The sequence below is a fragment of the Acanthochromis polyacanthus genome, chromosome 12, assembly GCF_021347895.1.
Source record: "Acanthochromis polyacanthus isolate Apoly-LR-REF ecotype Palm Island chromosome 12, KAUST_Apoly_ChrSc, whole genome shotgun sequence".
Classification (NCBI taxonomy): Eukaryota; Metazoa; Chordata; class Actinopteri; family Pomacentridae; genus Acanthochromis; species Acanthochromis polyacanthus.
The window spans coordinates 16,412,244-16,440,044 of NC_067124.1; the positions used below are offsets into that span (position 1 = coordinate 16,412,244).

The 27,801-nt window shown below is 39.1% G+C and overlaps 1 protein-coding gene across 1 annotated transcript in view; it reads right to left on the reverse strand.

Moving 5' to 3' along the window:
- Positions 1 to 27,801, reverse strand: part of cdkal1 (CDK5 regulatory subunit associated protein 1-like 1) — a 280,453-nt gene that overhangs the window by 22,074 nt on the left and 230,578 nt on the right. The window contains exon 13 of the mRNA XM_022193047.2: positions 1,271 to 1,354. Coding sequence (XP_022048739.2) covers positions 1,271 to 1,354 — 84 coding nt within the window. The remainder of the gene's footprint in view (positions 1 to 1,270; positions 1,355 to 27,801) is intronic.

A 27,801-nucleotide genomic window follows, 5' to 3' on the forward strand; every position in this document is an offset into this window, starting at 1 on the left:
TGTGTGTGTGTGTGTGTATTTGTGAGTGTGTTTGATATTATAGCTAACCTACTTTAGTCAATACAAGCTTAAGCTTCTGACACCTGCTGTGAGAACCTCTGTGACATGCAAAGCAAACCTTCTGATCAGATTTACTAAGTGTGAAAATGAGGAAGACTTGGATTGGCTTCACATCCGGAATCATCAAATGCAGATTCATTTACGGCTTTTCCACTCTGTGTTTTCTCGATGGCGCAGGTCAGCTTTACTATGTCAGTATAGCTCCAACACAACAGCATCAACATACATTCACTCTCCTGAATAAGCCTTTAGCATGTATTAAAGTTCTACTGATTATTATCTGTTAGGTTAAATGTGCTCAATAAATATTACTGCAACTACTAAGCCTGTGTCTATATGAAAACTAGAATCTATATTTGGGTTTTGTGTGATCAGTGATCCTTTGTTAATGTCTTAAAGTTTTAGGAAATATATTGTATGCATTGCAGTAAAAGTAAACATGGTGAGACATGCTCATGACCTCTGGAGTATGTGCTTATCTCATTTTATAAATCTATTAGCTAGAGGCTATTTTCGGGAGAATTTCACTAACTTTGTTTTTAAGGTTATATGTTGGTCACAACCAGATCTATCATTTAATATAATATTTGCAGTTACTTATTTATAACAGCCTGTATAACAAGGGAACCAAAAAAATGTAATTGTTATGTTTTTTCACGTATCTCATTATAAAATGTGGGCAGCAGAGATATTTTTTATAATCATGTAGGGAAAATTGTCTAGAGTCTGATAATGTCAGTGTCAAGATGGTGGGAAACTGTAAAACTCATAAAATGTCAAAAATCCAATATTGCTTTGAAGAATTTTGAACTGTCTTCATTACTTCAGTATGCTCAAATATGTGGCCTAACCAGTATAATTACAAAGCTCCTGTTTGGCTCTTTCTTGTCATGGGAACCTAACATATCATGCTGATATCTATGCACTGATTGCATTGCAGAGATATTATTATAACTTGATATTAACATTTGTATGCGGTGACGAGTCATGAGTAATTCAAACAAGAGTAATGGGCACAGAGCCGGTTGTAACTCTGATTACATTTTATGTAAATTCAAAATTATTGTTCTTATGATTGGGAAGACCAGGTCTAGTGGTTTTATTCAATATGGCCTGCATCTCACTGCAATTCAGAACAAATCAATGTTGAAGAAGGTTCGTGAACTTGGATGCAAATTGCATCTGAACATGTTTTTATCCACCATCGTACCTGTTCGTAGAACTTGTTGTGAGCCACGTAGTATTGTCCATCAAACGATTCCTCTGTCACCAGCACATGTTGTCTTTCTCCTACCTGCACAGAGGCACAGAGGAAAGTTACAAAACTGCATCTGCTCAAACAGTAAATATCAAACACACACAACTTTATTGAACAAAGCATCAATCGCCCTTTTCATCACAAACATGTTTTCATCTGTCCATCTGTCTCCCTTTCCTATCTCTTCTTTATCGTCCTTTTGATTCCTGAAATATTTCTTTTTAAAAAAATATTTCTGATTTTGACAGAAATAGTACATATTTACTTCACTATGTCATTTCTGCCAAGACAAAGAAAAGAAAAATGAATTTTATTGGTCTTAATATTTTAGGGCTATTTGACTCAGCACACTGACTTCACAGCACATTGAAAAAAAACCCAATGATTTAATCTACTGATATACATGTACTGTCCAGTTTATAAATGTCTCCTGTACATATGTAAACATTCTCTGTGGGTTCAGAGCTTTTGTTGTGCAGGTCGCCTTTAAGAGCTGTGTATCTTCTTCCCATTTAATTCAACACAACAAAAAGCTTCCACGATGCTGCTTCTATTCATCAAGATCCCAAATCCAAGCAATAAAAAGCTTTTCTCTTTTATGTTCTCAAGTTTCATGTCACTGGAGTTCACCTTCTAATTACAATCTCAAGGTTTCTGAGCCACTTCAGTTTTCGTGCTTTGCTGAGAGGATGGTGAGCATTATGTAGCAGAACAGTTCTGCACAGTGCAAATATCCAACAGATATCTGACTGTTGCCTCCACATTTATTTTATTTTACACTGTTGTGAAAGAAAACAGTCAATGTGTTGTGAGTCTGACCTAACGCATCTCCTGCTCCGAGTAATGGACTCTTCCTCTGGGGGTAATTACACCTGTACATTAGGAATTTTTATCTGATCTGATTGTGCTCATGGCATCCTGAAATCATGCAAATGTTCCTTCCATGCAGAAAACCACCACATAAAGTTTAGATCCAAGGCAGCAGTTTAGGAACAAGAGCTGCAGAGTAGAACCACCTGGGCTTCAAACATCAGTACACATGTTTGAAGATGTTGGGAACATGGTGTCCTGTGGGCTTGGCATGCAGCATTTGCATTCTAGCTCTGTTAGTGACGAGCCCTGTGCTCTAAAACTGTGCTGACTGATCATTTCCTTAGCAATATGTCAAAGCCTTAGAAGTCATGCCTCTGACATATTGCCAAAGGTGTTTCCATTTTTGCAGACACCCATATTCTGCTCTTTTCTTCCCCCTTTCCAGCGCTTATCCTTTTGCTTCCATCCCTCTCTACTATCTCTGGGCGTTCTCTTTGTTGTTCATACCTCTCTTCCTTCCACTATAACTCCCTCTCATCCTGTTCTCCCACCTGCACAGGCACACTGACAGACTTAAAAAGAGATCAAATAAATCACTTATTTAATTTTCAGAAAAGGTGGGTGGAAAACATATCCTTTGAACGTTATTACTGGATGACAAGCATTTGATTTGGACCCTTTGTTTTCCCTTTGGATTGAAGACAGATGTCTCTGCTGAGAGCCTAAAACTGAGCACATGAAAAAGATTATTTTCACGGCACTGTAAATATATTCAAGTGGAAAAATGTTTTTCTTCTTTTTTTTTCTGCTAACCCCAGCCACTGGCTATAATGTCTCGCCTACTGTATATGCACTATGATATGTATATAAACTACATATATATTATTATTAAAAAATAAATCATACAGATTCTCAAATTCACTTTAAGTGTCATTTTGCTTTGTGCTCATAAACACACGACATTACAAACTCTTTTACATTTACTTTATAAGCAGAGCTGCACTGTGGAAGCGACATGAGGATCTGTGTGGCTCTGCCTGCCTTAATAATATCTAATCCTCGTCTAAGCAACGAGCAGTGAACAATGATCTGGGATTAAGGTATATCTCAAAATGTTGATTGAATTGTGAATCAGAGGGCGACTGTACATCAAGACATCAGCATAGACAGAGACGTACACAAGACAGAGAAAACTCTGTATATCAAAAGGTGACTAGCTGCAAATACCTTTGTGGAAATCACATAACAAGCACAATGCGTGTTTGTCTGCAGTATACAGCGTCTACAAAATGTATCCACCTGCCTTGGAGGTTTTCTCCTTTTATTGCTCTTCAAAACTGAATCAGAGCCATTTTCATTTGTCTTTTGTGATAAGAATTTACAAAAGAGGCTCTTTAATGTCAGTGTAAAAAAGTGATTTCTACAAAGCAATGCCAACTAAACATAGAATAAAAAAAGGTAATGGCTTTTCCAATTCAACACAGTTGTAGCCAGTTGGTGCAAGAAGTCAGCAGTTAGTAAATGATCATCTGAGGTCAGTGATTGTAGTATAAAGACTCCTGTATCTGAAAGGTCCAATCACTGGTGGATCAGTACTCCTGGACAAAATTACACCAAAAAGACTGAAGAACACTCCAAGAAATTCACCTGACTGAAAAGCGTCAGTCAAAAGCTCATACTAAGCCTGGATTGGAGTTCAGCAGAAGGCATGTTGAAGACTGAAGTCAACTGGGAAAAGGTTTTGCAGTCTGATGGGATCCAAATGGAGCTGTTGAACCATCAAAGTAGGTACTACGTTTGGTGGGCACCAAACACTGCACATTGTCACAATACACCACTCCTGCTGTGACGCATAGCAGTGGCGGCATCATGATGTGAAGCATGGTGGTGGCGGCATCATGATGTGAAGCATGGAGGTGGCGGCATCATGATGTGAAGCATGGAGGTGGCGGCATCATGATGTGAAGCATGGAGGTGTTGGCATTGTGATGTGAAGCATGGAGGTGGCGGCATCATGATGTAAAGCATGGTGGTGGCGGCGGCATCATGATGTGAAGCATGGTGGTGGTGGCATCATGATGTGAAGCATGGAGGTGTTGGCATTGTGATGTGAAGCATGGAGGTGGCGGCATCATGATGTAAAGCATGGTGGTGGCGGCATCATGATGTGAAGCATGGAGGTGGCGGCATCATGAAGTGGGGATGTTACTCAGAAGCAGAGAAATCCTGAAGGACAACCTGATGAAGTCTGAAGAGAACTGAGACTTGGACAAGACTTGTTTTCCATCAAGACAATAAGCCGAAGCAAACAGCCAAAGGTCCACAGAAATGGTTTAAAAACAACAAGGTGAATTTTCTGGAGAACGAGTCAGAGTCCAACTCTCAATTCAACTTAGAATAAGAGTCTGAACCTGGAAAGTTGAGGTAAAACTGAAGTGTATAGATGCGCAAGGCAGACTGAGACCTACCCACACAGGATCAATGTTTAATTGAGGTCAAATGTGCATCTTCTATATCCTGACCTAAAAGGAGTAAATATGTGTGAAATCAGTTATTTTACAATTTATATTTTGAATTATTTCAAATTAGTCTGCAAAATTAAATCAGTTTTCACTTTGACATGCAACAGCTTTTTTTTTTTTTTTTTGGGAAAAAAGTCAAACTACACTGACCATGATTCAATGTAGAAAAGCAATAAAAGGGGAAAACTTCAAAGGCGAGTGAATATTTTTTAATAGGTGCCATTTTTATTGGTTTTGGTTTGTGTGGCTGCCTGTCTTTCCTTGCATATCTGCAAATGCGAGAGTCTGCATTTAGATTCGTATTTACTCCATCTGCTGGAAAACGTCACAGCATACCAAACGAGGCATGTACGTCTTTGCACAGCGAGGCGTTTATTTACTTCCCCATCCAGAGAATAATATCCCAGGATACGCAGCAGATCCACTACAGATTTGTGGGATCATGAGTTTAATTGATAATTAATCCACATCATAACAAGGATGATGAGAGAACTGTGGCTTTGAATTGTAATCAACATTTTCATCTGCAACACAAATAAAGGAGCAATTCACCAAAACACCATCCAAACTACTTTGCTGCATCTGTGGCCTTTCTGGCATGCAAATGGATTATGGCTCCAACCAGAGTGAAAAGCAGACAACACATGTCGTCGTGCCACTGTGACAATACTGAATAAGAAAGATAGTAGAGTCCATCATTGACAGAAAAGCCGTATTTACTTATAATGCCTTGTAGTACAACTAGGGCTGAGTACCGAACTTCGGTTCTTTAATGGCACCGACCGAAATGTTTCGGTACTAATGAGTATCAAAATAAGCCTAGTCTTTCGATTCCATGTTCCGGTACTTATCACGTGATTATGATAAAGCAAACCTGTGATTGGCTGTAACATCACACGTGATTGCGGCAAGCCGGAAAAAAAACATGCTGTGGCGAGTCCCCCCCCATTCACAGACAGGTTTCACGTTAAGTACATTGACTTTACTGCAGTTGTGTAGCGTGTCATCGAAGTGGGAAAAGATGCCTCTGAGGTCTAAAACGTGGCTCTACTTTTGTAAAATGGATGCCAATAGTGCGCAGTGCAGTATATGCCAAAGCGGGTGGTAAACTCCATCTCAGGCTAAATACCGGCACGAGACCGATAGTCGACAAGTACCTTAAGGGAAAGTTGAAAAGAACTTTGAAGAGAGAGTTCAAGAGGGCGTGAAACTGTTAAGAGGTAAACGGGTGGGGTCCGCGCAGTCCGCCCGGGGGATTCAACTCGGCGGGCCAGGGGTGGCCGCTCGGTGCAGGATGATCCCCTCGCGGGACCTCTCCCCGGGTGCGGTGCGCCGCGACCGGCTCCGGGTCGGCCAGGAAGGGTCCGGAGGCGAAGGTGGCTCAGTATGTACTGAACTGTACATTGCTTGCAAATGTTCTTTTGCACTGGAAATCACTGGAAAATTAAACTCAAGATGTGAAAAGCAATGTGTAATGCAATTTTCATTCCGTTAGAGTATATATTGTAAAACTGGTATCGAAAAAAGTATCGTTTAGGAACCGGTATCGAAGTGAAGGTATCAGTATTGGTACTGGTATTGAAACTTTTAGATTGATACCCGGCAATAAGTACAACTGTGGTGTCAGTACGAGGGTAACCGCATTTAAATCCACTTAACACACAACATGTACCTAAGATGATGGCATGCTAAATTAGATTTTAACCTATTGTGAAGATGCACTGCATTACAAGCACTCTCCCTTTATTCTGATGTTAAATTAGAAGTTAAGGGTGGGATATTTTACACAAGAATATAACATTAGTTAGCATAAAGAATTACATGTATCCATTTGAAACCACCAAAGTCAATAATGTAGCAACAATGGATTCATATCCCTTGAAATCGTCAACGTTTTTAAAAAAAAAGAGTACAAGCTCCTCTTCCATGACATGTAGTCCTGGTAATTTTTTATCATTTTCTTCAGTATTCTAATACACTACGCATTTATAAAAGGTGATGCAGTAGTCCTGTAATCAGTCACTTGTCAACTGCAACAAACCAATTATGAGCTAAATGAGCTTGTTATTAGGGTCCATCATTGAGTCAGAGTAGTGTAGTGTGGCCGGTAACAAGACAGGGAAAGCCTCTGAAGGTTGCATCCAAGTGTTTTCAAGTGTCAGGTCCACAGTGCAAAACATAATCAAAAAGGACAAGGAGCTCCACTTTTGAAAAACCTCAAAAGGTCATGTTAGGAAGCCAAAGGTAACCTCTACATTGGCAAGAATGGTAATGAAAGGGACAAAAGAGAAATCAAGGACCTCCATCAAGATGCATCTCAGTAATTCTGGTGCCATCATCTCAAAGCAGATACTCCAGCGGACGATATACAAAGCTGGTCTCCATGGATGCTAACCACTTCCCCACAGGCACACAAAGGCTCACTTAGTCTTTGCAAAAGCTCATCTGGACAAAGACGAAAGCTTTTGGTTATCAGCACTGTGGTCTGATGAAATGAAAATGGAGTTGTTTAGACACAAAGACGTAACTTTTGTTTTGGTAAAAGAGAGAAGAAGCATTGGACATGAAGACACCACTGCTACCATTAAGTATGGTTGTGAGTATGTAATGCTTCATGAGTGTTTCTGAGCCAGTGGGCCTGACAACCATGTCAACATACAACAGCATTATAAGGAAAAAACATCAAGCAGTCTACAGAAAACCCACTGGCTGTAGAAACATAAAGCCAAAGTACTTAAGAAATAGTGTAAACAAGACAATATCAACATTTCTAATTCCCACCGAGAAGACTTAAGGCAAAGAAGCCTTCAAAACTCAAAGTGCTGGAGATTGTTGTGAAACAGGAGTGGAACAAAATCCTATTCAAATTTATCACTGACATCTCCAGCACAGTGTTTTACTAGAAGAGAAGAAACCTATTGGTCTCATAAAAAAATCACCACAAATCTAAATCTGGCATGACATGAATAATTGACGTTGTTAGCTGCAGCTTTCATTTGCTTTTCTCAGATGTTGCATTAAAGGTATCAACACCTTGGAATGAAAGACTCTGCAGTAAGTGCAACTAGAAACAACAAGTTACAACCAGTGGGTTAGTATTTAATTACACAGATGATAAATGTCCCAACTATGGATTTTGAAGAAGTGCCAAACTTGAATTTCCAGTAAATGGTCGACTGAATGGCTAACCCCTGAATGCTGAGCCCACTGCACAGCAAGCTCATGCAACACAAAGCTGAGCTTCTCCTGCTCATTGTAAATTTATAAATCCCTCCCTCTAACTCTGACCCACTTGTTTTAACTTCTCCATCTATCTCTTTGTCTCCTTATCATCCCCTATGGTTCCAATACACACACTTTACTTTCTCTCACTTGTACACAAACACAGAGGGAATGCAGGAATACGATATGCTGTCTTGCTCACAAACCTCGCTAAATTATCACAAACGTGCAATCACCAGCACGCACACACTCACACAAATCAAATGTTGCACAAATCAGCACACACAGAGCTGTCTGAAGCCACTTGTAGAAAGAGATTTTGTTTGTTGCCTGCTAAACAATCGCTGTGGGGAGCGATTTAACAGGGCAACAGAAAGATGCTTTGATCTTTTGGAGGTTCTCTTTGAATAAGCTTCTTGAAAGATGAAGGAAGAAAAAAAAAGCCACACCCCTGTTGGTTTGGGTATTTTGTTTTACCCATAAAGTCAAATTCAAAGTAAATGAGGCTCAAACTTTACAATGTTGGCTGTGAAAACTGAAGGGATTATGGACAGCTTTGGTTAAATGTTTGCAGGGACAAATGTAAAATCAACACAGATCAAAGTCATACAAATGAATTGGTTCGAAACGAGACTGGAACATAAATACTTGAGACAGAGAAATGCACTGATAGTAAGACAGAGAAGACAAAGGGAAGCACATATGGATGACAAAAGGGATAATACAGTGTTGAAGGTTAAAAGAAATGAAAAAGACGATATGGAAACAAATGAGAACTTTTTGCAAGAACAAGTTCATAAAGTCTATACATAGAGTGTACAGACTTGCATTTCTCATGCCTTTGAGAAGTTTTCAAGACTTTGTCCTCAACTAAGCCTTTGCAAAGAACTCAATCACTTCATGTTCGCACAAACACAGCCAGTCACGTCTTTAAAAACTAAGGACACAGGCGGCAGCTGCAGATACTTTTCTCAGTAAATTAATCCCTCATCTGTTTGTTCATGTGCTCCATTTGTCTGTCTGTAACAATACATTCACCTGCTGTACACCCAAGACTCTGAGCGTTTATCAAGGCTACATTCTAATATAAGAGAAGGAATGAGTACTTTTATGCTACCAGCTCAGTTTGCAGTCTGGCTCTGATAGTCTGTGGTGTGAAAGTAACAGTGACGTTTGAATTATAGCTGACCAATTCTGATAAAAGGAAAACGGTTATGATTCAGAACAAATCCTGCCGTCTGTTTAATCTTAAGTGCTGTGAATGTTGATTACACAAGAGGGAATTTAAGAGCACAAAGCAGAGGAAACACTGCAATTATTGGCATTAACCTCTGCAAAAAAAGGAACTCCACTTTGAGACACAATGGATTAGAAATTTTAGCCGTTACATAAAGGGTGAAAAGAGAATGTTTTTGACCACACCTAGGTGCAAACAGTACTACCAGATAGACAAGTGGACTGTGGAGTCGTGATGTACTCTACGAAAGGCAGATTTTATCTAAGAATCAGACAGTGCTGGATGTGTGTGTGTGTGTGTGTGTGTGTGTGTGTGTGTGTGTGTGGACTTGTTGTCACAGAACAAGAGAGAAACAACATAACCTGGTGTTCATGTTACTCCAGCCAGAATCTCTGCACCTACCGGAAAGTAGATGCAAGTGTGTGCATTAATGTACATGTGTAAGTATACATATATAATGTATCTGCAAATGTATATTAGTGGCAAAAAATACTTAGCATCAAAACTATTGCAGCATCTTGTATTTGTGAGAGTATAAGTACCAATATATTACAAAAGGTATATCAAATCGCCTAACTGATAAATAAATTCCTTCTAAAGTCCTTCAAAGGCAAAGGCCTGCACAATATGCTACATGCATCAACACCAGTCAATGTTTTTCAAGGATTTCAATATTTTGGTGAGTAGACACTTGAAATATCTTCTGTATTGTGTTGTCATACTTCACTGTGAGGCAAAGAACTGATCATCTTTAGAAAATATCTGCCTAAGTCGTAAGTCAGTCTCATCTTCGGCGGATCTTTTCTGTCTATGCTTGTACCAATAATAGATTGAAAGAAATATAGTCAGAACTCACAACTTCAGAGTCTGTTTGAGTCTCGAGACCTGGTTTTAAAGTTATTAGGTTTAGATCAGGGTAAAGGTTAGGTTTGATGTCAGGCAAGTAGATGTATTGGTAACAGGCTTGGAATGCTTTAAATCAGTGTCGTCTCAAAGACGGATAGTCACGTCAGTGTGTAAGTATTCGTGTGCCTGAGAGAGACAGGAGTGCATTTTGAAGTATTGCATTACAAAATGTTAATTCAAATGGTAAACTTACAAAAAAAAGAGTTTTGAAAACAGTTAATGTGCATATTGGACAATGGAAACGCCTTATTTTGATTCTGTTGATGAAACATGTTTAATACCAGCAAAAATTAAAGAATAATTACAAAATTCCCAAATGAAAATTAGTCCGGAAGATTGATCTATATTTGTTTATATTGCAGATGATCAACGTTGCATTTCTTTCTTCTTTTTATTGAGTCTGTTTCAGTGGTTGTTAAATCACTGGTTTTGTTTTCTGCTTCTTCTACTCTGTTTATTTCAGCCATGTAACCTACAATGCCACAGCAGAGACATACAAAGACGCTGCAAATCCAAGAGGAAGGAAGGTGATTAAATCTATTAGCATCCTAAAAGACACTCCTACATACATAACTATTCAAATTTGTATTTCTCTCACACACGTATGAACACAAACACACATAAAAACCAAGCTCCAAAACTACACTACATATTTTACTAAACAGAGAGAGAGAGAGAGAGAGAGAGAGAGAGACTGGTACACGCATTCTGACTGCTGTACTCTCAGGCAGTGTGTGTGTGTGTGTGTGTGTGTGTGTGTGTGTGTGTGTGTGTGTGTGTGTGTGTGTGTGTGTGTGTGTGTGTGTGTGTGAGTGTGTGTGTGTGTGCGCGCCTTGAGGCTTTAAACCGGGCCTCTAATGTGTGCTTGGCTCTTGCAGCTCCCCCGCCTCCTCTCTGAACAGAGCTGTGGGAGTGTGAGAGGTTTCTGCCTGGACAGAAAGCTGCGCACCTGCATCAAATCTACAAACCCCTCCAGGTCCTCTGCAGCATTCCCAAAGCTCACCAGCCCATGCCTATCCTCTCTCTCTGTCACACACATAAACTACTTAAAAAACAAAACAAAAAACAAAACATAAATGGTTTCACTTAGTTAAAGCTGAGCTGCTGATCTCAAGAAAGCAACATTTTAAACATAAGGAGCAAATAAAGTCAGGTTTTGTAAAGAGACACAAACAAGCAGAAAAAGCAGAATGGGAAGTGAGGAAAATGAAGAAAAACATGAACTTTTCCTTACAGAGCTCTGAAACACCAACCAAGCTTGTACAAGACAGACTTTCCAAGAATGAACAACTTTATCCACAAATTAAATAAAGCTCCGTGCTTGGGTTTCATGAAACCTGAGGTCATGAAACCTCGTCGGTCAAACGAGGACTTCCAAGAATGTTCAGAGAAAGTGGAATAAAGAATGGAAAACACATGAAGGTTAGCACATGACGCACTGCAGCAGCAATGGGCAGGTTTGTTATTCTGTTACAGCCCTGAAAAACCTATTCTAAAACATTCTCACAGTATTTCTAAATCGAAAAGACAATGAAAAGCATTTTCTTCTCAAGTGCAGTTCACTGATCAAAGTTATTTTTCTGTACGTGAACCCACTGCAGGGCATTTGTTTGCATTTGAAGTTTGGAGTGACAAAAATTTAGCAATCAGCTATAAACTAACAAATGTATAAGTCAACCACTTCAGAGAACATTTTCCAGCCAAACCATTTATGTTACACCAGTTATGTCTGTCCACAATTACAGAACCACTGAGCAACTCCCAAATGCTTGACTTCAGTCGCAGCACAGTCACTGCTGCAGCTGCTCCTGGGGATTCCACTGTAAAGCCTCGACATAAAACCCTCTTTGTAGATCTATACACAATTTTTGATATTGTTGATCACATTATTAAGTTAAATTACATGCTTTCTATAGGTTTTCTTGTTTATAGCTGGTTCACATGTTATCTCGTTGATAGAAAGAGAGAACGGGTTTAAACTGAGTCCCCAGATGGCTGATAAAAGCCTCTAAAGGATCAATAGTAAACTCACTCTTTATTCTGTGCACAAATAATATTTAATTTCCAACATAACAATGTGTCAGAACTGTAGTTTGAGCCTCTGATGTCTTTGTTTAATTTAAAATTTGGTATAAACTCCAAAACACAAAATGCATACATTACATAAGACCATTTGCAATTGATATTACAAATATTATTTTATTAACACTGTCCAGCATCATAATACCTTGGAAATTTGACTAGATAGATCATTTCCAATAAAACTTATGTTGGATATGTTGCCCAAAAATGAAGAACTGCTATCATGAAACCAAGTTTTTCTATTGAAAACAGAAAAAAAACATGATATAATCCATTATACCGTCTCCTGCTGCTAGCACGATGACATTTGATTCTCATAACACTTTACTATCTAAGATATTTAACTTCCTAATTAAGATTAGACTCAGTAGCAATGGCACCAAAACACAGGATCGCACAGAATATGGACAGTGAGTCTGTTGAGTTCAAAAGTTGAGAAATCAGTGCAGATACATTACAGCTTCAGCAAGACATGCAGAAAGTAAAAGGAGCGCAGAGTTTCTAGCACATAATGTTGAGTTGTCACACTAAGCGGATTTATGCATATCCTTATTTTGCAACAAGAGTCTCAAGATTATGATGGTAAACGTAAGTGCTGACATACACGCTGCATCTACACAAAACATACCATGTGCTGTCACGGACACAAGAAAAAATAACTGCCAAATCCCACACATATACACACTTGATTGCCTCATCAGTTTTATCCACCCAACAGAAAAGACAGAGGACTAGCAGCAGTGTGACAGATCCAGTTTGTCAGTCCAGAGACAGATAGATGTCTCCCTGACACCCCAACACACACTCAGGCCTCTGACAGTCGCTACTGGCTGTTTAGTGTCTCAGATGCTGCAATGGATCACATCAAAACAGAGACATGGCAGAAAACAAAGAACGAAAACCTCGGAAACATCAGTTACTAAAAAGCACGCCATCGCAGAAAGCCATAAACATCAGAAAACGCACACACTCGGTCATAAAGCACGGGGAGGACGCCTTCGAGCAAAGATTAGAAAGCATCATAAAGAAGATAAATATGCAGAGGAACACTTTACTGGGTTTTGATTTTGACATTTCTTTCAGGTTTTCTTGCATCAATTGCTATAATATATAGAAATATTACCTGGATGAAATCCTAATTCTGTTACATTTACCATTTGAATAGAAAGGCCAAGAAATAAACAACACAAACTGGTTTGTATGTCTTTTTTCCACCTTTATTACTTGTGCATGCACAACAAACGGCCTTTGACCCAAACCAATTCTACTGTCTTCTGCAACAACTGAGAGTCACGCAGCAGAAACTTCCTTCACTCCTTTATTTATTCATTCAGTATATATGAGTGTCTGTGTGTGTGTGAGGACTGAGCCCTTGGCGTTACAGCGTGTTTGTGTCTGAAAGTGTGTGCGTTTGCGAGTGTAGCATCAATCAGAGCTCAGCTGTGATTGTCAGGCTGATTGTCTGTTACATCCCCATGGGCCTCGAGGCCTTGGCGTGTGTAATTCATGTGCGCATGTGTACACGTAATGGAGAGAGTGTGTACATACAATGCAAACATCTATACATCCACATTAACCTATAATTGAAGCTAAAATTAATGCCTGGGCAATAGCAGTATGATTATCACTAGAGGCCAGACCTGAAGACACAACAAATCATACACGCATAGGGAGGCCTATCTGGCGAGCGCGTCGGATTGCTGTTCAAGGCTAGCCCTCCAGTCATCATATTAGAATGAGAGAAAGTATGTGTTGTGATAAGGGAGAAAAAACGTGAGCTACAAGGCCATCCTGGTGGCTCCGAGGGACCAAGCGAGGATCATGCTCCTAATGCTTGATTGGGTTAAAAGCCGGATCACGACCTTTGATGCATGCTCCATCTCCAGCTTTCTTTTTTTTCAGCAACAGCGCAAATGCAAATATTAATACTGATTGGAAATTAGAACGACCCAGAGAACTGCATGACTGCAGAGAGGAAAGAACTCCGATGTAAAAGTCGGGAGATTTCCAAAAGACTCGTTATGTTGGTGCAGTTTCTCTGTGTTTTTACTCACTCTGGTTCATTTTTCACTGGAATATAAACTCCTGCACCTCCATGGAAACCGCACAACCATGACTAGAAGTAGCGAGAACTGTTTTTTGTGCAGTTTAACAAAGCCATAATGCAATAAATCATAACGAAAAAGGAATTTCTTGAATTATTCCGCTTACAAAAATGGAAAAAAACAGGGATCAACATATCTCACCAGGTTGAATGTATCTTTCTAACAACTTGCTCCTCCGTTTACCGTTTTTCAGCCATGCTGCATTTAATTCATTAATTTATATTGCTGAAGAATGTTGTCTCGAATCTCACTATCAAATTCGTTTCCATACCTGTCTCATATATAGCCAAAAAGTGAATTCATTTTGGTCACATGACTATTGGTTGCAGCTGAGACACAAAGAGTTTCTCGACTTTGCCTATAAGTGCAGGATTTTTGGTTTCTTTACAGAATTTCTTCACTGGGAATATTTATTTTTGACAAATTTGTAAAAGCGACATGCACAATAATGTGATTTGATTGAATATGATGGACCAAAACGTCACACATGATTATTTCAATTATTTCTAATGTTTTACCAGGTTGTTGATCTGATAAATGATGTAATTTTGTCTTGAGGTTCAGATTTTTAAACTGTATTTGCCAACGATAGAAATAAATGTACCAAATCGTGTGCTGTTTAGGTAGCATGGTAGGAAGGAAGAGTTTCATGGACAGATGATAACCTAAAGTAAACCAAAAGTTGAGTTATGCAACCTTGAATTATTATGAATGAAATAATGTCCTGTGTTTCGTGGTGTTAATTCAACTCTCTGGTTGCTTGTCGGTTGTAGCTTGTGGTGTTTTAAATTGGACTGAAAGGCAGTTTGAATGTAGTGTATCCAGTGAAAAGAAAACATGTATAAAAACATTTTAAGTGTACACAGGTTCCACAGTAGCCAAAGAGGTTTGCATCTTCACCTGGACAAGAAATAAGTAACCAGACCTCTCATTGAGTAGAACATACTGGGTTTTGTGCATGATGATAATGTGCCTCTCACTGTTTTTTCCTCTTGTACGTCATCTTGTCTCTCAGACACTCGATTCTCTTTGAGGCCTGATGGTTCAGTGTTTACTTGCTTGGTTCAGTGTGTTCGTGTCCTCTTATGCGACCCACTGATGGTACATTCTGAAGTGGTACAATGATGGACAGTCAAGTACTCTGCTGTTTTTTTCTCTGCACATTCCACTCAGGTACCCAAGGACGAGGAAACAAAGAAGAGAAGAAGAACAAGAAGAGGGAAGATTCTGTTTGTTCATGCATGTGATTTCTTCCCGAAGCCTTATTGTAACATTTCCGTTTTTGTGCATTTTATTCATTAGACAGTAATGAGTGAGTGATTCAGGAGGATTCAGGTTGCTGTGGAGTAGGTTGCTAGCTGCATTCAAGTATACAAAAACAAAAGTCAGTGGAGGTCATCACTTATGATGTTGTGAAAAGAACTGCTTCAAGTATGTCTGAAAAAGCGCCTTTAATACAGATCGTTCTAATTTTTTTAAAAATCTTTTAATAGGCATCTTTCCTATTGAGTTATTACATTTTTTATTTAATTCTTATTTCTGAGATTGTTTCGTGTAGTCTGGTCTCAGGAAAAAAATACTTTCCTGAACAAATAAACTTGATTCTCAACAACATTTTTGCCATATTTATTGCTGCATTATGTTTGTTTGTGAAGTATCACAAATACATTGTAAATAAAATATCTTTGCCATACATTTTATTGCTTTCTGCTTTCCTGCTTCTTTTTTTTTAGCTGGTTTGAGACATATCACCCTGCTAACCCCAAAAACTAATGAGAAGATTTAAACATGCTGTGAAAGAGTCAGAATTTTACAAACTGTTCTATTTTATGAACCTTAACCAAATAATTATGGTTCTTAGACTTGCCTAGAGATGCTTTTATCGTGCTGTTATCATTGACAAAGTGTCCTTTAAACTGGAAACTATTGCTACTACATCACAGTCCAAACTTCTGGTGAGAAAACACATTTTTAAAAAAATGTTTCTTTCAAAATATAAGTTTAGTTGTACATGAATGGAATTTTGGGGAGATTGGGCTTGAACTCTGACTGCAAATTCTTTTCAAAACAGTCTAGTGAGATGATTTACTGCATAGATTTAGTTTTTCCTTTTGCAACAGAATTTTTTTTTAAAGCAAACGAAATGTGATGAATGAGAAATGCAGTCAGAAGAATAGGAATGCACACTGGCGCTGCTGTAAGGAATGACGTTTGCGAGACAGAATAAGATAATGTTGACAGGACATGATCTGGAAGAAAGGGGTGACAATGAAATGTGAACTTCCTGAAGAAGAAGTGTGTCACAAAGCAGCAGAAGAGTGAAGCCCTCAGAATTGAGCTCCCTACAGAATATAGCTTTAGAATGCATACTAAATTCCCTGCTAAATAAGCTGCTTCAATCAATTTTTTAAAATTTTTTTAACCCACTTCTCGTGATCCCTCCGAGCTAGCACCGCATTCCCTCCATTTCTTAGACATTAAATGTGCTTCAGTTTCCTTTCTGACAGTTTCCTTTCTTTTACCTTCATCTGCTCGAAACAACATCCCTGTCACTGGTTCTGGTGGCTTAAAAAGGCACAGATTCCTTACATTTTTCTTGCATTGCGTCCTGATGCTACCAGTCATTAGACTAGCCGCGCTAGACAACCCACGGCAACGAATTTAATTCTCTGCCAGGGTGGGTCTAGTTACCCTCCATAAGGCTCGAGGCTGGATTCTCCTAAAACTGGCCGGACCAATCACCATGAAGTGTAGAGTCAGAAGGCGGGCGAAACGAAGTGACGACAGAGGCGCGATGATTCTGACAGAAACAACCGGCGCACAATAAACAGTTATCTTTCGACTCGGCTTTGGCCACAGCCCTTAAAGATTTGAAGCTAAAATTCAACTTGAAAGATAAACAAAGGACGGCACTGAAGTGTTTCATTGAGAAGAAAGACGTATTTGGACTTATGCCAACGGGATATGGCAAATCCATAATATACCAGTTGGCTCAGCAGCTCCGCTGGTTGCGAAGCTAATGGGACTTAGCCACAATCCGCCTGCGCTCTAGGAACTATGTCAGCCTATTCGTTGCGTTGATTGGTTGTACACCTACCCAATTGCTGCAGAGGGATTTGATAGACAACCTTTTAGCCCGCCTCCCTCCCTGTCGAGCGTGCCTAGACCCTTGTGCCTTCAGAACATGGGTCTAGCGCGGCTAGGCTAACCAGTCATCATAATATGCAAAGAAATTACCATTAAACTTGTACAGTTTTCAAGCATTTCTTAACAAGACATCATGAACTCAGTACATGCAAATATATAATTTCTCTGCAGATGCACAACACTGTATCGCTAATGTAAACACGCTGAAGCCTGCATTTGCCGGCGAATCAAATCCATTAAAGCATGCAAGTGGCAACAGAACAGATACTGCAATGCTTAAGTAGTTTCAAAGTTGAATCTATGTTTGAACCATAAATGCCACATAGATTGAGGACGATCTTTAAACAAAAATAGCACATTCTCAGAATAAACGTCAAATGTCACTAATGGGTTCGTGTGAGTGACATGAACTGAGTGGACAGCTCAGCAGCAGATGAATGCAGATTTGCTGGTTGCTGGCCACAGGGTCAGAAAGAGTTGACAAACTGGCACTGATGTACGGACGTTATGTGAGTAATGCAGGATGTGAAGGCTGCAGAATGAATCTATCTCTGCGTCACCGAGACGAGAAAATGTGAGTGGACGGCAGGAAAACATGCATGAACAAAATAAGCTAGATGTGCAGCAAATGTGCAGACTGGAAACTGACACTTCAAAGGGAAGGTGCTCAGCTGGTGGCAAACAGATTCCTATCACACACACACAGATACATTTTCATCTTTATATAATTTCCCTCTTCCTGGGTTGAGAGCAGTTTAATGCATCATGGCTGTTTGGTGGTCACAGGCTCAATGAGAGCTGACAAACCCACAGAACGTATGGATAATGTGCCCACTATAGTGGGATGTGTAGGCTTTCACATTAATATATAGACCTGTCAGTGAGAAGACAAATAAATGTGGATAGATGAAGAAAACAAAATGAGATATCAAGTCTCCTTTTGCTCTAATTCACATAGAAAGAAACACAGCGAGAGGCTACAAGGCTCGGAAAAAGTCAACACTGACACACACAGAGCCGCTTGGCAGATTCTAACTTAATTAAATTCACTTTTTAAAATGCTCACACTGGACATTTGTGTGTAAAATGACCTTTTCTTTAATATCATCAAGCAGACAGCCTTACAGTTGCATTTATATTTAGCACACATAGAAGGACATGAATTGTGAACACTGACACTGCTTCCTTGTCTCCAAGTAAATCCATATGATAGATGCAAAACCAAACAAAGTGTGATCTAAAGCTCTCTGTTATTCACATTTGGATACAAGCTGCGGATTTCCACAACATATCTGATACAACTGCTCGCAAACACAAATGCAGTTGAAGCACAGTTTAATTAGCAGGTTGTATCCAGTTACATTTTTAAGAAAAACACAAGCAGTAAACCAATGTTTGTTTCAAAAAAAAGGGAAAAAGACTCAGTTAATGTATTTCTTATGCATGTTTTGTTTCCGCTGGACCAAAAATGTATAAACCATAACCTTAAAACTGAAATACATACTAAACCGTACCTTTGTGGACTGATACACCTTTACCCTCCAGTGAAGATTGAGCTTCCCTTTCATTTCTTCTGGTGTCTTTTCCTCTGGACAGCATTAAAACATGTATAATATCAGCTAACACATAAAGAATGCACACAATAGTAGCGACTAAAAACAATCCGTGAAGATATTTCTCCATTTTCACTCTCGTACATCATCCTAAGAAGCTTTTTAGCAGTTAGCAAACATGCTTTGCTTCAAGCTTCTTCTACCTCGGTGATCACAGCAATATGTCACAAAGCTTTCTATCACCGCCTTCAGATGACATAAAACAGCCAAGCATATTTGCTTCACAGCTATTAAAGGAAACAGGCCGAAGTCTCATTTTTTAAATGTTTTTAGCAAGTTTTAGAACCAATTATATGGAAACACAGTTTATTTTTGCCCACATGAGGACATAAGTGGCACAAAATTACTGAAACATCTAAAATAGGGTTGCAATTATTCTGGATTTTTGCTACAGATTTAATTCACAGATTATATTTACATAAAATCAAACAAAAAAAAGTCCTATTGTCCAGAGCGACATCTTCAAATGCAACGACATTCAGTTTACATTCATGCTGGCCAAAAAAAAAAAAAGCGTAAGATTCTCTTAAGTGGGAAGTGAAACCAAAAAAGTTTATTGATTATTGAAAGAGTTATTTCTATTTCAGTTGATTATCTAACCAATTAATCAACTAATGGCAAAAGTAATCAGAACAGATGAGTGAAAGTCCTCATCAGTAGAAGTCAGTCTGGCTTCAGCGAGATGGGGCTTGAACACGTAAAATGGCTCACAAAGGGGGAAATATTAGCACTTCAATGGTGTTGATTGATTTATGGCGGAGGGAGTCAGGTTGATACCGAGCACACACACACACACACACACACACACACACACACACACACACACACACACTATAAGACGTAATGAGCATTAATCAAAGGGAGCAAGTAGTAATCAGACAGAGCTTTAAGAGGCTAGTCTGCTCGCTCACAGCTGTGCCATTCAAACCAACAGACAGACAAAAAGCTCGATCCCTCAGCTTTATGCAAGGTCGATAAAATAAACATGCTCTGCTGCTTACTGCACCTATTAAACCACTTCAAACAAACATGTCAAGCCTGCTGCAGTGTGTTTTTTTAATTATTATAGCTCAAGTATTTCAGACGTGTCAACTAACAGCAGCAGAAAGTACTGAAAATGGCACAAAATATTCAATATTATTGTATTTAGGAAAAAGGCGGTACACGAATAAATCTGAATTTTCCAGCAGAGATACGTGATATAATTTCACACATGTAAGTGCAAATGGTGTGTGAATGCAAAGCTGAGCCAGCTCTGATTGTGGGCTAATGGCACAAATGCAAATGAGGGACTGATCTTAGATGCTTTAGAATAATTTGAATATGCATGAAACCAGCCAGTGTCTTTGTGTGTACAGTTAGAAATGTGACTCTGCATGTTTTGTTTTATACGCATGACTTCTACCATGAATTTGGAACTGATTTTGCAAACGATGAGTGCAGAGAAGCTTTCCTGGTGACTTGTTTCTAAATCTACAGTTTAAATCCAGTGCATGAGCTGCTCAAACGGCAGGTAAAGAAGAACTGCTGCACAGATTGTGTTTTTTTCTCTGTGTGTGTGTGTGTGTGTGTGTGTGAATGTATATGCTAATGTATTAGTGCGCAATGCAGGAAAAAGTGATTACTTTGCCGTGAGTCTCTTGTTGCTGTGTGTTCCAGCAGATGCCAGGCCCTTGGGTGGCATATGGCTGAGTGGCAGAGCTATCAAATGGCCAGCGTTGTGTGTGTTCACGTGTGTGACAAGCCACACGACTGGGAATTGAGCAGGATTTGAATGTTCTTCCAAAATTAAACCCTCTACAGTCATCACTGACACACACACACACACACACACACACACACACACACACACACACACACACACACACACACACACACACACACACACACACACACACACACACACACACACACACACACACACACACACACACACACACACACACACACACACACACACCTCAGTGCTTGGCAAAGAGACCTCTGTTAATTTGTACACAGAGCAGCTGCTGGAACTCCTGAATGCAACACAAACCCAAATTCACAAATACAGATGTAGGAAAACAAATTCGCTCTGCAGCAGAACAAACACAGGAACACATGAATTTGAGTGCTTTTTGAAAAGAAAAATGTCCACAAACCATTTCTATTTTTCGTGTCATAGCAAAAGTCATTTTGCTATTCTTTGATGTATTAATAAATTAAGCTAATTTCAGCCCTGGTTAAAATGCACAAGCAAGGATTCATGGTGTGTAACTTGTACAAGTGTTGCAGCAATTCTCAAGAACATTTTCTATGAAAAATGTTTTGTTTTCATGATGAATGTGTGTGACTCGGGCAAACTCTTCATTTTAAGTTGTCTTAATGGGTGAAACACCATTAATAGTGGCTTTAATAAAAGCTGTTTGGAACTTGGCCATCAATTTTAAGGAATGAAAAGAAAGATTCTCAATAAATGTATAAAAGTTACTCTATTATCTGTGAAACTGCTGAAAGTAGACAGGAAAACCACAATGAGTACAGGCTATAGTTCAAAAATAATGACAAAATAGGGACTTTTAACAACAGCATCAAGGTGACAGAGACACTCCAGAACAGAAGGAATGTTGTTTGGAATAAAAGCCACTGTAATAAAAAAAAAAAAAAAAAATCTTGATCACAAAAGCAGCTATGCATGACTGACTTTCACTGCTCCGTTTGAAACAACATCATATCTTTTAATGACCTTTTAATGCTCTGAGAGGCTGCTGTGACCTTGTCTGTCTCAACAATTCCATCCTTGCATTTATTCACATGTGTGAGGGAGGAAAAAAATTTAGAAAACATATCAAGTGGCATTTTAGCCTGTGGTAGTCTAGTTAAGCCTATGCGCCCAATAAAATCCTATGGTGGTTCTAACTCTATATACTATCCTGCTAATGGGAACACGCTGCCCTGCTCTAATGTCAACAGGCATTTAGCCATAAGCAGGTCAAAGCAAGTGAGAATGGCTCCATACTATATTAGATTAATAAACTGGCCTGCGTCCTCCAGAAGTCCTCCACACAGTTCTCACTTCGATCCATACTTGCCAGCAGAGGTCATTCTTTCATATATCGTACATTAGATACATAAACAACTTGTATCCTCAATAAAGGCCCGAGGCTTTTCATGCAACGCTCTGCAAAGTGTTATTTACTCATGAAATAAGCCATCATATCACATTGTTTCTGAGCCAGCCCGTGCACTTTGACTTTTGACTTTTTCTGAAGTCCGAAACCAAACAACAAAAAACATGCGAATATAAAGACTATATATAGACACTGCAGTTGAGTCTATAAGGCACAATTTAACCGCGAGGCAAAAAAGTAAAAAGGTATTTTAAGAAACTGTTAACACTGATGATCACATAATGTACACAAAAAGTCAAACTGAAGGAAAAAGAATAAATCAGAAACCATCAGGTAGCAGCAATTTCACCATAAGAATGCATGTAACATACAGCACCATAAATGCTACATACATAGATCTTAAATGCTACAAAAAGGGACCAGCATATTGTAAATCAACAATATACAAACAGAACACAAAAGTTTTTTCTAAAAGTTCACCAACAAAGCAGCAACTGTGAAATCTGCGGTGCAGTTACATCTATCATGTATTAACTAATCGAGCTAAACATCATCAATAAACGCTGGTTGTCAATGGACAAAGTAAGCTTGTTTCATATGCTACGCTATGTAGGATGCACAAACTGGGGTCAATAAAAGCCCCAAAGCTCAGTTATCACCTCTACAAATAGAAAAGGAAATTTACATTATCTATCAAGCAACAAAAGCCAAACACAACAGGCAATTCACCCGACAGTTAGTAAAAAAAGCCTCCGTCCTAAATACTTCCCTGCAATCACAGACAGCTGAAGCCAGCAGCGTTAAAGGTTCCAGTTACCAGAGGACAGAGTCATCCTATAGTCTATACTGCTGCTGCCGAAGGGGACTTGAATGCACCGGTTTTGTCTTAGCTTTAGCCCGGGGCCTTGTTGTCACTACATGTGTTGTCCTGATGAAAAATACTCTCCGAACAATGTAATTACAATGTGGCCTTGCAGTGACTTGTACACACACACACACACACACACACACACACACACACACACACACACACACACACACACACACACACACACACACACACACACACACACACACACACACACACACACACACACACACACACACACACTGCCTGAGAGTACAGCAGTCAGAATGCACTAAATGCTCACACACATGCAGCCGCAGAGACATGAATTTCCACCAGAGCCACGTTGGATGCACAAACACCACAGCGACGCACACACAAAACCGAAGACACAGGAAAGCCCACAAAATAAAGGAGGCACGTACATCTCCAGATATGCAAAGAGCTGCAGGGACACTTTGACTTAATTTTGTTTATGCTGCGGTTCCTGGAAAGGACGGAGCTCGAGGCTGAACATCACTTCTGCATGAGAGGAGACGACTGGAGCTGGTCGGCCCTCCGCTAATTTCTGTCTCGCCCTTGTTTTCATTTTTATTCCTTCATCTATGAGCTTCTCACAAGGGTCTGTATCATCTGATTCGGATGTTATCTGCCCTTTAAAGGACTGATATCAATGCTGATCATCCCATCATAGCACAGAGTAACCCTGCTAACTCCATCCTCTTACTTTTATGTCAATATGTGCATGCAAATTCTTGATTTTTGCATAATTTTTGTTATTTTACTACTTTTCAAGTATGCAAGAGTCCACCTGAAAGATTCTCCTGTATATATATGAGAAGTAAAGTAAAATACCTATGTATTTCAGGGTTCCTCTCCTCAAACTAAACCTTTCTTTACACGGCGATTTAAACATTTACATGCTTCCAGGCTTTCTGTAGTAAGATGAAGGTGATTTACCTTTAAAGAACATGGATTTCACAGACTCTTATTATTATTCATTCTCCAAAGGCTGCAGTTCCTGTGATATTCTTGGAGTTTGCGTGCTATTGTACTTCAATCTGCACAGGGATGTTCATACGAAGGTCCTGTGAGATGACACAATTCACATCATGTGGGGAAAAAAAATAATCCTTGGTTGAGTCATCACCCTGGAAACGCACAAAATGGAACCTTGCACCTGACTGTAAATGACAGCAATGAGGTGTATTTGAACCCAACACCCTAGAAAATGTAGTTTTGATGTCCAAACTTTGCCAAACCTAACAAAACACGAACAAAGACAGCAAGTAAACACTAAAACAGTGAGTGAAAGCAAGAAGACTTACACTAACTGTGCAAACTTGTCTCCTTAAATCTCCAAATGCAAACTTTTGATCCTGCTTGTAAGAGCAAAACAACATCTCAACGGCCATTAAACGGGGTGATAACAGCCTACAAAAACCTATTAGAAGTTTTAAGATGTTCCTACTGTCTACTACCTAATGTATGGGAATGAAACTTTTGACACTGACACCAATAAAGCACACTGAGGTGACTTATTTTCTCCCTCAGCTTTAAATCTTTATTTTATCTTTTTCTCTTGAAAAACCACTCATTAAAAAGTGAGAGTCAGAGAGAACACACATCTTTAGCTATACAGTTATTGTCTGTGTAAATATAATTCTATTCGGGAATAGCATATATACCAGGAAAATAAGCAACGTATAGACAGCAGTGTTATGGCTACAGCACATACAGGGTCAAGAAGATGCCACTGGAGCACGATAAGTTCCAACCATAAGCTGTGGGATTGTGGCTTTAGGAAAACCTGTTAGACCAAAACATAATTTAATCTTCTCTGAATGTACGCAATACACTGTTTGATACTATTCTAGAGATGAAAGGAAAAGCCTCCATCTGACTCAATATTCTCCGTTTATAACTGTCTATTTATTACAAGATGAAAGGAGGGAGGAAACAGTCATTTTCTGCACATCTCTACTTTTTTTTGTAAAATTAGGTCATAAATGACAAAACTAGAAAACCATTTGTTTGTCTTTTTTTTCATCTGAACTGATCAGCAAATTCTCAGAGTTAACATACAGTGCCTTGTGAAAGTATTCGGCCCCCTTGAACTTTTCAACCTTTCGCCACATTTCAGGCTTCAAACATAAAGATATAAAATTTTAATTTTTTGTCAAGAATCAACAACAAGTGGGACACAATCGTGAAGTGGAATGAAATTTATTGGATATTTTATACTTTTTTAACAAATAAAAACCTGAAAAGTGGGGTGTGCAATATTATTCGGCCCCTTTACTTTCAGTGAAGCAAACTCACTCCAGAAGTTCAGTGAGGATCTCTGAATGATCCAATGTTGTCCTAAATGACTGATGATGATAAATAGAATCCACCTGTGTGTAATCAAGTCTCCGTATAAATGCACCTGCTCTGTGATAGTCTCAGGGTTCTGTTTAAAGTGCAGAGAGCATCATGAAGACCAAGGAACACACCAGGCAGGTCCCAGATACTGTTGTGGAGAAGTTTAAAGCCGGATCTGGATACAAAAAGATTTCCCAAGCTTTAAACATCTCAAGGAGCACTGTGCAAGCAATCATATTGAAATGGAAGGAGTATCAGACCACTGCAAATCTACCAAGACCCGGCCGTCCCTCTAAACTTTCACCTGGAACAAGGAGAAGACTGATCAGAGATGCAGCCAAGAGGCCCATGATCACTCTGGATGAACTGCAGAGATCTACAGCTGAGGTGGAAGAGTCTGTCCATAGGACAACAATCAGTCGTACACTGCACAAATCTGGCCTTTATGGAAGAGTGGCAAGAAGAAAGCCATTTCTCAAAGATATCCATAAAAAGTCTCGTTTGAAGTTTGCCACAAGTTTAAAATATCCAATAAATTTCGTTCCACTTCACGACTGTGTCCCACTTGTTGTTGATTCTTGACAAAAAATTAGAATTTTATATCTTTGTGTTTGAAGCCTGAAATGTGGCGAAAGGTTGAAAAGTTCAAGGGGGCCGAATACTTTCACAAGGCACTGTACCTGGCTACTCCACTTCTGAAACTTTAACAGAGCTTTAAAGGAGCTAAAATTGATTGATTTCTTGACAGAATGTCAATATTGTGCCTGTGAAAGCAAATACATATTCATTTCGATCTGCATTACAAAGTTGGCTGCACTAATGCCAAATGTAAATGTAGAATTCACTCCTTAGGAGCATAAAAAATACAATAAACCTTCCCTCTTCAACTGTAGTGCATCTATGTTCCATCTTCCAAATTAAATTCCTACTTCTGATGTAACCAGAAAAGTGAAGCACGGCAAACTTAAATTATATGTTCAATACATTATGGAAATAAAACACTCAATCCATCACTTGAAGAGACTTCAAATAAGAGAGCGAGCTGAATAAATGGAACACATGCACAGACTCATACACGCAGGTGGCCATTAAGCATTTGATCTTCCTGCTTTCTTTCAACAGAAGCTTCGTGTCATCACGGTGGCTGACAGGCCCTCGGGTGCCGCTCTTCCTTCAAACGCCGATTTTAACAATAAGACAGACACATGTGACTCAGAGAAGCACGGGAAATAAGAAGGATGATTCTGATAGCTGATCTATGCAAATTATGTAAATGTGTGTCAAATGCTAATTAGGTAAAGTCAGCGCAACCGTTTCAAGCAAAAATGCTGAAGAAAATATAGTTATATCGTCGATCACCTACAGAATGTTTTAGCATTTTCTCTAAATGAAAAGTTTATGGTGAAATGCTTCCATTTGATTCATTTCGTTTTTATGCTGTTGAAAAAAGTGGAATTTCAGTTCTCTATATGTCATGATCAACATTTTTTCCAAATATTATTACCCACAATGAATAGTAGTAACTTATAACAGTTACCTTTTTGATATTACCTTATGCACCTTTTTATTTATTCACTGAAATTGCCCGTTTACATACAGTTGCCCCTTGTATGTTGTGTTCTTCTTTAAACCATTACCTTTTCAAATATATTCAGCAATGTGCAACATCAGTTACTGTTTTTAGAATCCCAAATACACTAAGTAAGCTATTTAAAATAATAAGGTAGACGTTGCGCATACTTTTTTTTCCATATTCCTTATTGTACTTTTAAAGATGTTTATGTAAATGCACTGACAAAATTGCTGCAAATGACAATAAAGGAATTCTATCTATTCTGTGCATTTATAGAGTTCAATCCTCCACCACCACTTTCACTTCTATAACTTTGTGGGGAAAACGATCAGGTAATTGCTCTTATTATAATAACACTTTTACTGGGCTGTGCCTCATGAGTGGGTGAGACAACCGTTTGAGCCTCACCTGCACCCATTCACCTTCTATTTGCTTTTTTTTGCAGGCGTGTCATAGACGCACGAATGGAAAAGAAAAAAACAGCTGCTGCAGTCAAAAGAAAGAGAAAATCCCTAATGCTTTTTTCCCTTCTTTAATGGGCTTAAAGTCCACTTTTTCACTGGCAGAACTTCAAACAGCAATACTTCGCTTCAACAAGTCTGGGCTCCCACGTATCAACAGACGCAGCGACGAGCCGCAGTCAAGGGCGAAGAAAGTAAGAACAGACGATGAGCCGAACGAGGGAAAGATGAGATTGCACTAAAGGGTAAACTGGCAGAGATGACAGACTGAAAGAGACCCAAGGTTTTCAGTCAGTTGACACAGCAGACATAATCTTTCCATCCGAACATCAAACATGTGGAGACTTCAAGGTGAAAAGAGAAGAAGGTTGATAGGAGCGTCTGCTTCACACAACAAACTGTATTTTCTCTGTCTGCTTTCAATGGAGCATTTGTCATTGCAGCAAGCGTCTTCACATCTTCAGCAGATTAAATGTTGGCC